This window comes from Amblyomma mixtum, chromosome 5 (assembly GCF_055824585.1).
Source record: "Amblyomma mixtum isolate Tamu chromosome 5, ASM5582458v1, whole genome shotgun sequence".
NCBI lineage: Eukaryota > Metazoa > Arthropoda > Arachnida > Ixodida > Ixodidae > Amblyomma > Amblyomma mixtum.
The window spans coordinates 48,882,071-48,899,086 of NC_143016.1; the positions used below are offsets into that span (position 1 = coordinate 48,882,071).

The following is a 17,016-nucleotide window of genomic DNA, read 5'->3' on the forward strand; positions in this document are numbered from 1 at the left end:
CTTGATGCAAAACGTCAACATCTTTAAAAAACAAGCGTCATCGCTGTGTGCATAGAGAGTCAGGGCACCTTTCACGAGTTTTCCACTGATACGCTCCTAGATTATGCTCATGGGTAAATAAATATTAACAAAACATGAGAAGCCCCTAACTAAACATACTTCCTGACCGCCACGCCTTACGTTAAAACAAACGTTTTATGCCCTTGCCTCAAGAGCGAAGTTTTCAACCCCGTGGACGAGAGGGCCGTGGGTACTCCATGTCTGAAGCCATAGGCTCTTTGAACTACGTGACCACCATCCGTTTTAACCTGGTACAAAGTCTTCACCCTGTACATGCTTGATCCTTAATTGGCACTCTCTGCGGATGTTTTTGAACAAAGATGTACGAATTGTCGGCCGTACTCTTAGAAGTGCGGCCTGTTAGAAAGACGCAAGGGCTTCGAAATACTAATGCTGTCACTGAGCCTTATTTCGATACCTGCGAGCTTACCAGCGCCATCCTGGTAAGATTTCCAAGAAATACTTGTTGCTAAATGAATCAATGGCGAATATACCGTTGAGTTTTTAATCAAGACCCACCACTCGCAGTTGCACTTTCAGTTCACTTTTTGAATCTTATGTGAACTCGATCCTCGTATGGCATCTAAGCAGAGCCTGTCATGCTGGCAGGTTAAAAACTGAAGAACGGCTGGCCCGTGTCTTTATCGTAGCACATATGAGTGCCTTCGCAGTTCTTTTCCAACTCATTCATGCATGTTTGCGGGGATTCTTTCTTCTTCTCCCAGGAGGTCCGCAGCAACTACTCTGTAATGACAAAAGGCAAAACAAGGGCGATGAGTGGACGGTGAAACTTGTGCGGCGCAAAGTTATTAGCTCATTTAACATTGCATTTAAACGAGGATGGCTTTTGCAAAACGCGAGGCATTTTGAGTGCGGTTTTTACTGGGCGTAACAACATCGTCTATAAGCACACTCTTGTATATGCAAGCTATGGAGTTGCATCTTACACAAAAGTAAAACGAACAAGCGCAGGACTCAGACAACTCGTTTTCGAATCAAACTCAGGCCAAATACTACCTGCCAAGCCTCTTAGCGCACGCTGTAATCTTCGAAGAGTAGTTTTGCGCATTTTTTTTCTTTACCTTGCCTCTCAACCATGTTCACAATGGTGCAGTACTTGTAGTCAGTGTAAAGGAAGATACTGTTCTCAAGCGTTCCGTCACCTCTAAGGTCATGGTGAAGATACTGGACACATTTGCAAATCCCCCCTCTGGTGGTCCTATTTTCCATGACGAAACATCTGACTCGGTATTCATGCGCAAAGTATTGTCACAGAAGCAGGTAGGCAGGTTTATATTTGCCACAACGTCCAAGCGCCAGCGGAAACGGCCCGGCCGGCTAACCGACTAGCGAGCGAGCTCTCGGGCGAAGAGCGCGCGCCAGCCTCCTGCGGCGATCGTCGGAAAGTAGGGGGGGGGGGGGGGGGGGGTCGGAGGTCGGAATGCTTGATCGAATCGGCGAATGGAGGATGTTGGTCGTAGTGCTCATCGACGGCGGCTCTACCTCCGAGAGTCGCCGTCCTCAGTTTTCCCGGCGCGGACTTGGGGACTGCCTGAAGGAAGTACGCCGGTTGGGGGAAAACTGTCGCGGTGATGGCGACCTGGACTGGCGTCGCGGTGGGGACGCAGGTGGGACGTTGGCGCTGAGGTACTGGTCGATGCCCCGAGGTCGTTCACCATAACGCGGCCGAGGGGCATCCGGTGAGAATCCCCGCAAGCCCATCTGACGGTATGGACAGTGGCGCAGTACGTGTCCGGCTTCGCCGCAGTGGAAGCACAGAGGTAGATTGTTCGGCGTACGCCACACGTGTTCTTTGCGAACGGGCGGTCGAGTGTCGGGCGCATCAGCCGGAGCTGGATGTCGGGGTGCAGGACGGAGGAGAGGAGCGGGCCTGTAGGGTGCTGGCGGGGCTGGCGCAGGGGTACGCAACGCGTCGCTGTAGGACATGATGTGCGGCGCAGGCGGGTGGGGGGATGGCATTGATGGTACTGCTTGCCGGAGCTCTTCACGTATAACATCCGAGATGCCTCCAACACGCGGGTGTTGGTCGAGAAAGGGCAGCTTTTGCAGTTCTTCACGTACGATGCTTCGGACAAGCTCGCGAAGGGCGCCACTCTCGTTGCCGTTCATCGGCAAGCGGAAGTCCACAGCAGTGATGTTCGCAGAACGATCAAATTGTACGAATCGCTGTTGTAGGGCACGCTCCATACTTGTCGCCTCCTTCTTAAAATCAGCCACAGTACATGGAGGGTCACGTACAAGGCCGACGAAGATCTGTTCTTTAACGCCACGCATAAGATGGCGCACCGTTTTTGCCTCCGACATGGACGGATCCGCGCGGCTGAAGATCCGAGTCATTTCTTTTACGAACATGGCGACGCTCTCATTGGGCCGCTGCGCTCGGGACTGTAGAGCCAGTTCAGCCATCTCTTTTCTTGCGTCGTTGCCGAATGTGCTGAGCAGCTTTTGCCGGCAATCTTGCCAGGTGGTGATGGTAGTCTCGTGGTTTTCGAACCACATCTTGGCGGCGTCTTCAAGTGAAAAATAAATGTTCCGCAACTTTCGCTCCTCGTCCCACGCATTAAACGCAGCGACCCGGTCGTAGTTGGTCAACCAGTCCTCAACATCCTCAAATTTGTCGCCATGGAACGGCTTGGACATACGCGGAGCATGGAAGAACAGCGGCTGGGCACTCACTGGAAGGTGAACGGGCTGGCTTGCCTCTGTAGTCGTCATGGTTCGCGGTAAGGAAAGAAGGGGACCACACTCGGGAGCTAAGACTCTCAAGCGGCGGCTGGCCTTGTGCACAGGTGTGTCCACGGTGTGTAGCGGGGCTTCAGAGGCACCCAAAAGCTCTTCGGACATGGGATGTACCCAGCACCTCCACCAAAATGTCACAGAAGCAGGTAGGCAGGTTTATATTTGCCACAACGTCCAAGCGCCAGCGGAAACGGCCCGGCCGGCTAAGCGACTAGCGAGCGAGCTCTCGGGCGAAGAAGAGCGCGCGCCAGCCTCCTGAGCGCGACTACTAGGTGGCACCAGTAATGCGTTGCGGCAGTATTTTAACTTTAGGCTCATTTCGCTTCTTCACTTGGACCCATTTGGAATTCTGAGCTCGGAAACCATGGAATATCTTGTCTTCAAAATGCGAAGCGGGATGAAGGCATAATTCGAAAGCCATCATGCAGCGCGGGCCCACATCGGAGTTATCCAGAGTATGAAAAAAAGGGTCCCATGAGCAACTTTTTCTCTAAACTGCAGAATGCATTCATGCTGTTTGAAATTTTTCATTGTCCTCTAATTTAGTATTACGCTGATTTTGTTGCTAAGAAACTTACCGTTTTTCTGATTTTCGCGCCCCATTATGAACTATGCGTCGACCTGTGTTGAAACACCGTCTGACTAAATCATTCCTTCAGAAAACGTACATATTGTGCTTCACTTAAGTCATTAGCCGCAAAATTTTCGCAGGTTTTGGAAAATCATTAAATGCAGCAAGTTGTTTCTATGATGTCCTTAAACTTCGGAAGATCTTTAGTGAAAGCAACATTTTCTTCAACATCAATGGGCAGAATACTTATGTTCGTACTTTCCACGGTGGCGGGTACTGAGAAGTTTGCGGCCTTCCGATGCCAGTGCGAACATGAATTTTCTAGAATCAAGAAATATTTGCTTATTTATTACTGGCATTTTTTTCTTTTTCATATTAATTACCGTTGCCAACTTTCTGACTACTTGAAATTTGCTTCTACATTTGTTGCGAGAACCATATTTACCATATTTATCCCAGAAGTTGAAATAGTCTGGCATCTTTACCGGTAGAACGTAATATGTAACATTCTGCCTGAAATGCGAACAAAACTGAACGAGATTAGAAATCAGCATCCTTAAGAGAGCAACACGGAAACACGTGCTGCATATGCTAAAGTTGAGGCTGTCCGAACGTGTTCGATGGCTAACTATGTGTCTGTTTCTTCAACCCTCGATGCTAAACCCCTATTAATGGAGCTCCACTAGCATCATTTTTGGAATCTCACCACCGCCTTCTTTCCGCATCCGTACCATGCTTCTCCGGTTCCGATTTGCGGCTTCCTCCTGAACTCATCATCTGTTTTCTATCCGGCCGTCTCCGTCTTTCGGTGCTCTCTACTTCAATGATAGAGAAAATCCTTTGTCATTGACCAACTCCGCTGTTCCGCGGCCGAGCCAAATTCTAGCGTATAGTTAGACCAGATAGCTGTAGAGCTGACTGGCCGTTCGCTGACGTAAAGAAAATGGGGCGGGAAAATGGCATCTACAGCATGAGAAACGGCTTGAAGGGAGATGTTCTGATCGGGAACAGATGAAGTCAGAGCTACAGCGATGAACGAAAGCTCCGCAACACACCTGGGCTTCAAACGGACACATTGACTGTGCCGTTCGCGCCTCATGGACAAGTGCTGACTTCGTTGTTCATGGGGCCGTCTCAAGCGCGGCGCGAGGGGAGCTACACGCGGGTCCATTTTCGATTTCTTAAAAAAAGTTGTCATGGCATATTTTGCTGAAGTATAATTTTCATTGCTTCTGATCGCGATCGACAGAGAAAGTGTTGAGAGACGGTGAGGGGAGAACAGAATGGAAAAAAAAAGTTGAAGAGGAAGGAGAGAAAGAAGCAGTCGTGTGCGAGGAATGTGCAGGGAATGTGGTGAGAGCAATGAAGAGGAGGAGGCGCGCAAAAACAGTGCCCCTAACAGGCCCCGTTTGGCATCATCCAGAAAACAACCCTTACTTGTTGTCTAGCAGCGGCGTCGCCAGAGCGGAGAAATCCTATTGGCTCAATTAACGTGACGTATCTAACCCGGCAGCGATGCCACAATACCGGAAGTGACGTCGTCATTCCGATGGTGACCTCACCAGACAAGGCTCTCCTGTGTGAGGCCTGCTACTGCCGGCCGTGGCAGGTGGAGTACGCGGAGAGCATGGGAAGGTCAACCTGGTTCTTATAAGCCCAACCGGTCACTTCTTGCAAATGCATCATGAGCACAGTCATGGGGCCTCTCTCTTCGCTGGTGACTCGTTGATCTGGGATCTTCACGAAGATAGGTAGTATAGAGTTCTACTAACTCTACTGTTTTTTTTAGCAGACTATTTTTACTATAAAATATTTGCGGCTATCGTTTGGTAATGGAGCTAAAGGTCTTCAGTATTTTTTTTCTGAAAGCTTACCCTGTCATCCAAGTTTACATTCCTCACTGCTTTGAGAGTCCCATTTGTCTGTAGTGTCCATATTATGGGCACATAACAGCAACAACAACGAAATGCGTTTCCTTTCTTTGCTGGCAAGCCTTACATGGGGGGACCTAAGTTTTCATGTGGGACAATGAGACGTGTTATCGATGATCGACGATTGGCGTAACTGAATTTCAATGCAAGTGTTTAATTTAAATATTGAAGCGACTCAATCAAGCGTTTTGAGGTGACTCAGATGTCAAATAGATAGCTTTCCTTAATCTATAGAATTTTAACGTTGACAGTGCTCTGCATCAGCATATTCCACTTAAAGGCCAATTGTCTGAAGGTATAAGGAATTATTAGAACTCCTCTATTTGCATAAACAATTTTTACACCTCTACCTTTGTCAGGTAACTTTCCGGAGTTTAATTCATGGAAAATCTCCTCTGAGGTGGTTGTATTGCATGGAGTAGTAGCCAGTCGTCCAATAAAAAACACTTAATGACGCAACCACTTCGGCGACACGTTATTAATTTCTGCCCAAGAAGAAATAAATCCTGTCTTGCGCATATTATGCCTGTTACAGTTGGGTCTGGCATTATAGTTTAGAGTGACTGCTACATTGCAACTAGCGTGGAAAGCACAAGGACAGCGACAAAAGGAACCGACGGGACAGCATGCTCCTTTTTGTTCCTTTTGTCGCTGTCCTTGTTCTTTCCACGCTAGTTGCAATGTAGCAGTCACTAACAAATACACACCAACTAGCCCAACTGTCTTCCATGATTATATGGTTTAGAGACGCCTGAGCAGTGTTACATAATGTGGGGGCCATGTTTGGAACATAAGAAGTAGAAATATAACTCAGCCATGATATACCTAAGTGCAGTCAGTATATACCTAGGGACAGTGTGATTAATTTCGTTCTTTGGTGCGTGAATTCGCTTTGTTTAATGCAGTTTAAATTTTACAGAACATCAATCAATCAATCAATCAATCAATCAATCAATCAATCAATCAATCAATCAATCAATCAATCAATCAATCAATCAATCAATCAATCACCTTTATTCCTTTGGAGAAGGAGGAGCACGGGACTAAAAGTGCGGAGAGCTTGACGAGGTCCCGACCCCTTACTAGTCAGCAATCATCAAGATGACGGCCAGTCATACAGGAAAGTTACAAAATAGACAACTATCAAAGAGTATGCAACAATACACACTGAAAGTGGCAAATACAAAAGAAACACAAACAAAAATGCTGGTGCAAATAATTAACAGTATAAACAAAAGCTGTCGCGAACAAAATGGAACAAGGACATGTAACGCTGACCGGCAGTTTGGATTGAAATGAAATAGTTTGGTGGCCTATTTCAATTTTGTTAACTGCAGCAGGAGCCTATGGAGCTTAGTATTGATCGATTATAGGCTTCTTGAGTATTTACGTCGAGAGGACATTATAAAGAGATATAACCTCAATCGGATATATTTAGCGCCAAATGAAATAATTGAATAAAGTAACCTGTGTGAGTAAAAAGCCGCGGTGGCTCAGTGGTTATGGTGCTATGCCATTAGCTAAGGTAGAATAAGAAAGTGTGCGGAAAAAAGAAGACTTATATATGGCATGTTCAAATCAGGAGTCAGGGTAGGTTTCACCCTAAGCACTTGCTAAACACTATAAGCAGCTGAATGGCGTTTTTGCTTCGAAAACTCCATCAAAATAAACGTGAGGTGCGGTTATTGGGGTGCTGTAGGCATTATGTATTCTTGTAAAAAGAGTCTACTCATAAAACATTTTCTTTGACAACTTTCACCGCAATTAAAGCTGAATTCAATAGTTTTGACGTCTGTATCTAGCCCAACTACCGTTCTACCATGAGGCGCTTATTGTCGTTACAGGAAAGATGATAATGCTTACTGGAGCTACGCAACCTTGCAAAGAGGTCTGAGGATTCAGGAGAATACGAAATACATGATTCCGTTTGACAGGCTGTGCATCAACATCATCATCATCAGCTTGACCAACATCATCATCATGTACACCTACATATTGTCTCGAACTGCCTGACTTTCACGCGATACAAAGTTTACCAGTTTGCCTGGCACCACCATTGTGGAGTGTTTACGGCGTTTCGGAAAGTAAGAAGAAATTTTGTGTGACGCTACACATATTTGTAAATGCTGTACCTTCCTGCATAAGGTGAAGTTGATGGGCGAAGTCCATCTATACAATAATTGCTAGCTTCAAGCAATGGAGATCCGCACAGATTTCCTGTCCACGCATTTGTCTACCTCAAGTCACATTCTTGAGATGCAAGTGGCATATTATTGTCTAACTGCCTGTATAATAACAAACTGTTACGCATTGTTCACTAAGGGCTCTCCCCACCCGTCTGTACCTCTTAATGGCCAATAAGAATAAATCGCATCATTTTTGCCACTCTAGGTTTCCTATAGCGAGTGTGTGATTGTTGGACATGAGTTCGCTGTCGAGGCCAAGGACTGCTGCGTCACGAGAGCGCAGGGGTGTGGCGTACGAGCTGTGTGGTTCCACGTGAAAAAAACATAGCGCGTTTTATGAGTGCTAGTGTGTGCTGACGCTGAAGCCCGTGCCATTAGGGGGCGTATGCCGCTGTAATTGCTTTAAACGTCTGATCGCTAAAGAAACATTGTTACTAATTCCTTAGCAACATTATTACCCCAAGCTATAGTAGAGATTAGGGCCACGGAAAGGATACCAGGCTGGGCAAGAAAAAATATTGGCTTCATTTCGTATGCAGATAACGATGTGTACTAGTTTACGGTAAATACAACACGATATTTCGGAAAAACTTGACGTAGGTGACGTAGGTGGACGCGTCGGAACTACACCTTGTCTGGCTCGTCGTAGCCTAACGCAATCTCAGGCACAGAATAAATTTTGTGAAGCGAATTTTATTGAAAGGCTCTCACAACGAACATTTATAAACCCGCGCAATGCCAACATATAGTATGTACAGCCTTTTTATGTACGGGCATGTCTGCCTCCCCTAGCGCAAAGGGTGCCCGAATTGGGATTTAAGAATTTCTTATTTCGGTGAAGCTTCTTAACTGCGTATGCTGCGTGCCAGTTGAAGGAAAAAAGTCCACGGTTCACAGGAGGGAGCATTTTATGGAGGTTTTGGAATCTGTAACATGAACTTCGCACGTAGTCTTAGGCGTGTACTTTCTTGAGCTTGAGTGGGGATACCTCGGCATTTTTCTTGATAAATGTAGGCACATTGTTCTCTCATGTTGTTCGGTCAATAGACAAGTACGTGGAGAAGGGCATGAATAGATCTGCGTATGAGTGGAGGTTTTGACGCGAAAGCTTCACGACGGGACCTCGTGCTTCGATCGCCGGGTCCCTAGTTTTGATCTTCAGCTGAGTTAGAGGCCAAACCATGAAAAGGTTTGGTTCGGTTTGGTTTATTGGGGTTTAACGTCCCAAAGCGGCTGAGGCTATGAGAGACGCCGTAGTGAAGGGCTCCGGAAATTTAGACCACCTGGGGTTCTTTAACGTGCACTGACATCGCACAGCACACGGGCCTCTAGAATTTCGCCTTCAAGAAATTCAGCCGCCGCGACCGGGATCGAACCCACGTCTTTCGGGCCAGCAGCCCGGGCCAGCAGAAAAGGAGAAGAAGAAATTGAATCAATATTCATGACTGAGAGTCCAACCCGTGGCTGCACGAATTTATTTTCTTTAAGGGCCGCTCAGCGAGACCACTAGGCTATCGTCGTATTTTGTTTTTTTATTGCATAGAAATAGTGCCAAAAACAAAATCTTGATGTTTTGGAAGCTGGGGTCGTTCACGGGAACGGTGGCCAGGTGTTTTGTGGTGTAGGCATCCTTAGAATTTCTTTTCGGGACTAGGCTACCGCCATAGCCAACACGCCGCGTCGTTTTCATCAACGTCTATCTGCTCCGCCCCGCGGTGACTAATGTTTCGAAATGACGAACGAATCTAGTTTGCTTGAGATGCGAATTTGAGGTCGAACGATGAGAAAGGGAAGAAAAAAATCAATATTCATGACTGGGAGTCGAACCCGCGGCTGCGCGAACAGGTCTCCTTTAAGGGCCGCTCGGAGAGACCACTAGGCTATCGTCGTTTTTTTTTTTTATTTCATGGTCGCAGCCAACACGCCTCGCGTTAAACTGCCCCACACTCTCGCGCTGTGCATTGGGGAGCGTCGTCTTCATCACTGCCTGCTTACCGTCGTATTCTACGTTGTACAAATCCATGATTTCGCTCCGATTCGAATGTAGTAAACATTTCCTGTAGTTTTGCTGGGAACGCCATCAAATACTTCTGATATTACCACCAAACCTCCCGTGAAACATTCTGAGCAATACTTGACGCTACATGAACCAAAAACGAACACGCAGTTGAATTTATAATAAAGATTTGCCTGTACCTGTTGAATATTCAATAAAACAATCCATCAGAGATGTCACGATCTGCAATGGGAGAAATCGAGCTGGTTTTTGAATATACCGATTTTTTTAACGCTCGCCAAAGACTAATGTATGGGCTGCACGTGTATTCGTCGTAGGATATGTTTGTGACGTTGCACTTATCTTCGTATTGTTCCATGCATGTTTGCGAGACAGCGTCTTTCACATCCCACGAAGTCCACAGCATGCATTCTGTGAAAAGAAAAAAAAACGCAACTCTAGTGCGCTGAGAGAGGAGCAAGAATTAAGCTGCGTACAGACAGCGCGTCTTTTGCAAAATTTGGGGCATCTTGGTCACTGTGTAGTTGCTTGATTTCTTACTGCTTGCCTTCCAGTTGGGCAAACAAGAACCATTTTGGACTCCTTTACTTTTCAAATCATAACGTGTATTCGTTTTTTTTTGTACCTACATTCATCACTGTTATATTTTTCTGTTGTTCTTCAATTTTTGCCCTTATCCTTCCTTGTATTTACGACTTATCCCGAGCATTTATATGCATATATGGTCATTTTAAATTCTGCTGTTACTGTTCTGCGTTCGGGTGCTTTAGTTTGCGTTTTTTACATATTCTGTTCACAACACCCCCCCCCCCCCCCCCCCCCCTTCCCCCACCTGCCCCCTTTTTGTGGTTCATATTTTTTGTATTGTAGAATTCTGAAGAAATGATAGACGTCTTTATTTTTTTGTACCGTTGGCCTTGCCTTGCTTTTCCTGGCTGCATTGTTCGTTCTAGGTACTCTTTTTTATTCAATGTTGCGTCCTCAGTTTGCCACCTCATTTGTTTCAGCTGTTTCAATGGAGATAGTGTTATTCCCATAAGACCGGACTGTGACACGGATGTTCGCTTTTTAGCAACTATTATTTCTTTCTGGCCATTCCCTCCTGGTTAAGAACATTTTGCCTTTTGCATGTTCAGTCTCTCAGCTTCTTCTGTCTAAGTTTTTATTCTAGCTTTCTCTTTATTTTATTGGTTTCGTATTGATTGCTTTTTTGGCCACGTGACGACATTTATCGCCTTGTTTTTTGGATCAAACCTGCTTGTCACATCTCATCTCATCTTTCTGTCCTGTAGCCTCCACATGTCTCCTATGTGGACAGTCTGTCTGTCTGATTCTATTATCTTATATTTTTTTAACCTCTGATTCTCTCTCAGCGCTGTCTTCTAATATGTTCTGGTGGACTGCTTCTTACCACCGAGTTCATAAACACGGCTCTACTGTAACTTCAACTCCAAGCGGCACTCCCTGTCTGGTTTTCGTCTCAGAAACCAACCTAGATTCTAATCGCTCCTGGAGTAGAGAAAAAACTTGCCAATTTCCTCGAGAATCTGGAGATTGCGCCGCCGCTGCCTTGAGAGCTCCCCCAATTATCCTCGACCGCCAGTTGGCTTACAAACATGGCACACATCGCATTGTTTTTTCTCTGTGTGGATTTGGTTCTATACACAGACAAGGCTTTTCGCAGGTGTGCATATACGACGCCGATGCAGTGAAACGTGTGCCGACGGGCCGGCTGAGTGGGGCTGATATTTTTTAAACTCCTGACAACGTGACAGATAATGAAGTTATGTTAACAGCAAGTAAGTTAACGCCAACTTATCCTACGCTGTTAACATAGGTCCATTATCTTTAAACACTATGTAGTTATCCTTTCACATACTTATATTAATGCCTTTATTACAACCTTTGTAACAAACTCCTGTAGAAATACCTGATGGGATTGAGAGTATCAAGAAATAAATAACGAAGTAAATAAAAATGTTTGTATAAGGCAGTGATATGCCCCTTACGGTCAACTTTTCGTCTTAATCTCGTCTCCATATGCCATTGAAGCCTTCTCGAGGAAGGCGTGGCGCAGGAAAGTTTCGCGAGGAATCTTTAAAATTACGACTCCGCGCTTTGGACTCGGGGAAAGAAAATCTTCTTGTTTTGTTTTTCGCAGGAATGTTTTCTCTTTAATTTACTTTCTGAGTGTGTTACTCCATTTCATTTATATAATATAGACTTAGGCCCTGTAAAGCCCTCTTTTCCGTGCTTCTTTTCACTTCGGTTTTTTTTTTGTTGGAAAGGAGCACTTAAATAAAGGTTGACATTCGGCACTTTCTTGCCCTAACCACACCGTGTATTAGCGCACCTTTTCATTTCTCCGCTGTGGCTGTAAAGCTGTATGTGCGTCCTTACGCAAAATTTAAGCAAACAACACATCAGACAATTCATATGACAGTGAAATGCAGGCTGACCTCTGCCTGCTAAGTTAGATATCATGTACTCTATGAAGAGTGGTTCGTCACTTATTTTTCTCTTACCATTGATGTCGTAAAAGTCTATAACAATGCAGTCCTTGTAGTCCGTGTAAATACATCTGCCGCTCTGAACAGTACCGTTTCCTGCAAGGGCATGATAACGATGAGAAACACTATTGAGGGATTCCCGCTTGGAACAAGCCTTTTTCTGTTGCCCTGGCTCAGTCAACCTCCCCTAAGGGTTTTATATATGTGGTCATGCCAGATGGCAGTTATCTAGAGTTTGCAGAAAGGTGGCCAATGGTCTACTTGCTAAGTAATATGCGGAGTAGTGTCACGTTCTGCTTTTTTGCCTATGAGCTCGACTATACCACGCCGCCGATTTTGCTGTGGAAGGAAGCTTGTACAATCTTTCATTTTATTATTTTGTTTACAATACTTCTAGGCCCAAGGAGGGGCCGTGACAGGGTGGGAAATACATAAGTAAACATCGACATAGTACAAAGTTGACAAAAAAGCTATAATGTTTGAAAAAGATGTTATACAGGAAATATGAAGCTCTTGAGTGGAAGTACTAAGCAACTTAAACGGTAAGGGAGAGGCTTCACATACTGATATCAATAAACGACTGATATTCATCCACATTATCCACTTTAACCCACATACTCTCAAGGCTGTTCCTCTGAACTACCGAGCGTGGAAAGATTGAGTATTTGAAAACAGTCTTTTTTTAAAAGGTAGCAAACTAAAAGGGTTTCTGCGTCTCGTAGCATAGGCAGAATAAAATGTCCTTCGCCAGTTGCGGCCACCGTATCCCCGCAAACTTCTTAATCACATCCGCCCACCTTACTTTCTGCCACCCCCTGCTACATTTGCCTCCTCTTGGAATCCACTCGGCTACCCTTAAGGACCAGCGATTATCTCGCCTTCGCGTTACATGCCGCTGCCCAAGCGCATTTTTCCTCTCGATTCCCACCAGGATGTCATTAACCCGCATTTGTTCACTCACCCATTCCACCCGCTTCCGATATCTTAATTTTATACCTATCTCTTTTCTGTCCGTAGCTCGCTGCGTTGTCCTTAAGTTGAACAGAACCAGAAAGAGTGAAACGAGAGAGAGAGAAAAACAAGACGGAGTGAATTGTTTTTGTATCTCAAAGGGAACACTCTCACCTTTCTACCAATAATTTGGCCAGAGACCTCAAACATTCCATTTCACTATATTGGAGGGCTACTGACAGTGCGCGGATGCAATTTTCTGTTCCGGTGGTCCTGATATTGAATGCTTCGATAATCTCTCTCTCTCTCTCGGTTTTCGTTTCTGCGTGAACTATGATGGTGGTGCCATCCAGATGATGTTCGCACCCGTTCTTGTTTTTTGGTCTTGCTTGGCCTGTGATGGTGATGTTGTCATGGCGGGGTTTCTCTTTGCAATGACGACAGTGGGTAGCCAGGTTGCTGGGATGCATTATCAGGTCATACGTGTTGGCATGTTCCCTTAATCTTGTGTTGATGCACGTTCCGGTTTCCCCGACTTACCTCAGACAGCAATTTAGCGCTGTGTTTGTACAGCATTTCTTTACCGCACTCAACGTATCTTATGTCTTGGGCGATTTCGCAGGGCAGGATGCTTTGTTCAGTGGTCTTGTTGATTTTTGCACACGGTCCCAGGAGTTTTTTCGGGGCATAAAAGAGAACGAGGATACTGCGCTTACCTACTAATTTCTTAAGCCGTGTAACAGGTTATGAATGTACAGTAGAACAATCGGCCGCAACTTTTTCTCAGAAGTTTCTTCTTTGTTGTTGTTTCTTTTTCTTTTCTTTTCTGAAGAGAAAACTCCGCCATGATGACACCACCATCTCAGGCAATCAAGAACAAAAAACAAGGAAGGATGCAAACCTCACCTTGGTGACGCCATCATACTAGGTCACACTAAAACAAAAACTGAGAAAGAGATTATCGAAGCTTTTAAGACCAGGAATGACAGAACAAAAAATTGCATTAGCGCGCCGTCAGTAGCCCTCGAAGATAGCGAAATGGAATGTTTGAGGTCCCTGGACAGATTATAGGTAGACAGATGACAGTGTTCTCTTTGAGATGCAAAGACAATTAACTATCTCTTTTTTTTCCTCGCTCTCTCTTGTTTCGCTCTTTCTCGTTATGTGTAAAAATGCCGCATCCTGTCCAATAAAGTTAGTTGAAAATAAGCGCTTCACCTGTTCCTGTTCTGCGTTTGTGGTATCTGTATAAGTTAGCGCGATATCTCCAGTATGAAGCACCTACTAGTTCCCGCTCTTGCCTTGTTAATGCCCTCAATCTTGCTTTAATGCGGAGTTCAGTAAATGCCGTAATGCCATATTGACTGAAGATGAACCTGACCGCTTTCTTTTGCACCCTTTCTAGTTTTTTAATATTGAGACAAGTAAATCGATCCCATTATGTATTACCATATTCTAGAAGAGGCAAAATGAGATTTCTATGCTAGAACCTTAAGACATCGCTTCAAGTAATGTAGTTCTGTATTGGCGTTAATAGCAATCTGTGCAATATGACGGCCCCAACGCAGATCGCTAGTTATGTGAGGACCTAGATACTTGTATTAGAAACACGGAGAAGTTGGTTTCCATCTGTGGAACAGCAAAAAATCAATGGACGCTTTTTGTTTGTAAGGGCCACAACAACAGTTATTGCATAATTCACCCACATGTGCCTAGTACTATGCCAATTCAATAGTCGATTGATCTGCACATTAAGCTTGACTCGATCTTCATCTGAATTTCTAGTGGAGTGCGCCACACACCGCTTCCCAAAGCAATCTCGAGCCACCGTGATTGCTCAGTCGTTGTTGGTATCGATTGTTGATTCGAAAGAGGCTGGTTCGATCACGGCCACTGCGATCGCATTTCGATAGAGGCGAAATGCTGAAGACGCGTGTACTGTGTGGCGGAAGTGCACGTTAAAGAACTCCAGGTGGTCGAAATTATCTGGATCCCTTCAATACGGTGTCCTTCGTAGCCTGCGTCGCTTTGGGACGTTAACCCCGTAAAATGAATCCAAGTTTTTTGTGCCTGTTGTCAGCGCAAATAACTTGTTTAGAATATATACAGTATTCTGTTTAAGTGATTGTACTGCAGCAGAAACATTCACACACATACTGAAAAATTAGTGAGTGCGACAAACTGCTTCAATGGCTACCCTGAACTTAAGAAGCACTGTTAGCAATAGAAGCATTTTCTTTAACAACCCCGGGTAGGCTCTTTGTGTTTGTACTTCGGGCGGCATCGTCTCGTTTTGATGACGTGGCGAGTAACGAATATTTCTCAGACAGTCATTGCTTCATTTACGTAGCACTCGTATTTCCTTCTTTTCAATGATAAAGTGTCGTTCGCAGTTTTCTGGCTATTTGCCGAACTTTGCAGGTGCATTTCTTGATCGAAAAATAATTACCATTTTTATCCCAGAAGCGGAACATGTCAGCCCTCGGTCCCGGCTCGAAAGAATAGGAAATTTTTGTCCTGAAATTCCAACAAAAAATGTTGTAAATACAAGTCAGCGTGCTTAAAACCGCAACATATAAACAATTGTTGTACAACGTCTTCGAGGGCTTGTTTTGAGGCGGTATTTTCTACGCTAACTGCTACATGCTTCCGCACGTCTACTCGTTTAAATACGTCAAAACCCTACCACTTTCAAAATTGCCGCCACCTTCATTACGCATTCGCACATTGGCTTTCCGCATCAGATTTTTCGCTTCTTTTAGTAGTCACTGTCCGCTTTGTATCCGCTCATTCGCAAGCTGTTTCTTGACCTTACCGAATTTAGCCGAGCAACATGGCAGTACAGAAGTCAGGACATCTTCATTCGCACTCAAAAGCCTTTGGTACGCGAAGCACCGCAGCAAAGCGGCGTATTGTTGTCAGCATACCGTGTGAGGTGGTAATCGGTCGAATGACATGACTGCGTGCTGCACCTTTGGTTGCTGGAAGTGCTCCGGCAGAGACTAAATACCATTATCTGGCCCCCTCGGTAAGCCCGAAGAGAAACGAACGAAAGGTTGGCTGCATCGCGTCCGCCGAAAAGATATTAAAGCCGAATATGTCCAGCAAGCATTGATAAGTAAGTCAGCAAAATTTGCGGCCTGTTTTGTTGGCTGCAGAAGGCTATGAGAAATGTGCAGTGAATGAGGAGAGGGAGCGCATGTATGTAATATAACACATATTAAATGTATCTACAACGATGCCATGCTTAGTGCCATTTTGACTAATGGTCATTATCGTGCGGACTCAACTGCTTTTGCTCATCCGTGAGTACACCACTGGCGCGCAACGCGTTGCCGGAATGAAGGAATAGGCCTAAACAGGCCTAAGGGGGGGGGGGGGGGGGGCGACAAAGGCGGCCTGCACTTGGCCACGTTTCTGGTCTTCCCGGTAACCGCTGTAATTTGGTCCGAAAGCTCCATTTCAAATGCATCATAGAAATAATGGACCCTCGAGCGTTTTTGTCGGTCGCTTTGAACGTGAAAGGTTTTCGAGATTTGATGATTTGGGTATTTCCTTGTAGTGTCTCTTTGAAGAACCCCAAATGTTCAAATAAATCCGGAACCCTCAAATACGCCATCTCTTATGAGAGCTTTCTACACTCTGGTTTTGATAACTTTCCGCCATTCGAATAAAACTCGACCAAATGTTTAGGGGAATCCCCCAAGGTAGAGTAGATTTGTAATAAGGGAGTAATTACTCATTCACGTCCACCCGAACGCAGCCATACGGCTACAAAGGAAAGCTCTACAGCTTTCTCAGAAACTTCGTAGTTAAAGAAAAATTCGTCCTGGTCCGGGGTTCGAACCCGGCACCACCGCTTCACCGGAGCAGTCGCTCTACCAATTGAGCTAACCGGGACGGCAAGCTTATGGTAGGGCGAGAGCGAATTGATCAATAACTCGAAGTGGGAACAGTATGGCTGTAGCCGTATGGCTGCGCTCGGGTGGACGTCAATGAGTAATTACTCCCTTATTTCGAATAAAACTCG

The 17,016-nt window shown here is 45.3% G+C and overlaps 1 protein-coding gene across 3 annotated transcripts in view; it reads right to left on the reverse strand.

The window, feature by feature from the left end:
- Positions 1–642: 642 nt before the first annotated feature.
- Positions 643–17,016, reverse strand: part of LOC149342055 (uncharacterized) — an 18,532-nt gene continuing 2,158 nt past the window's right edge. Inside the window, exons 2-5 of one of the 3 annotated variants that reach the window (XR_016282999.1) lie at positions 15,436–15,503; positions 12,051–12,131; positions 6,334–9,936; positions 643–804 (exon numbers count right to left, since the gene is read on the reverse strand). Coding sequence is in view for 2 of the 3 variants with exons in the window: in XM_089544364.1 (XP_089400490.1) it covers positions 9,716–9,936; positions 12,051–12,131; positions 15,436–15,503 (370 nt within the window). In the remaining variant the exon portion in view is untranslated. Of the gene's footprint in view, positions 805–6,104; positions 9,937–12,050; positions 12,132–15,435; positions 15,504–17,016 lie in introns of those variants that run through there. The other 2 variants (XM_089544365.1, XM_089544364.1) reach the window with 2 other exon arrangements.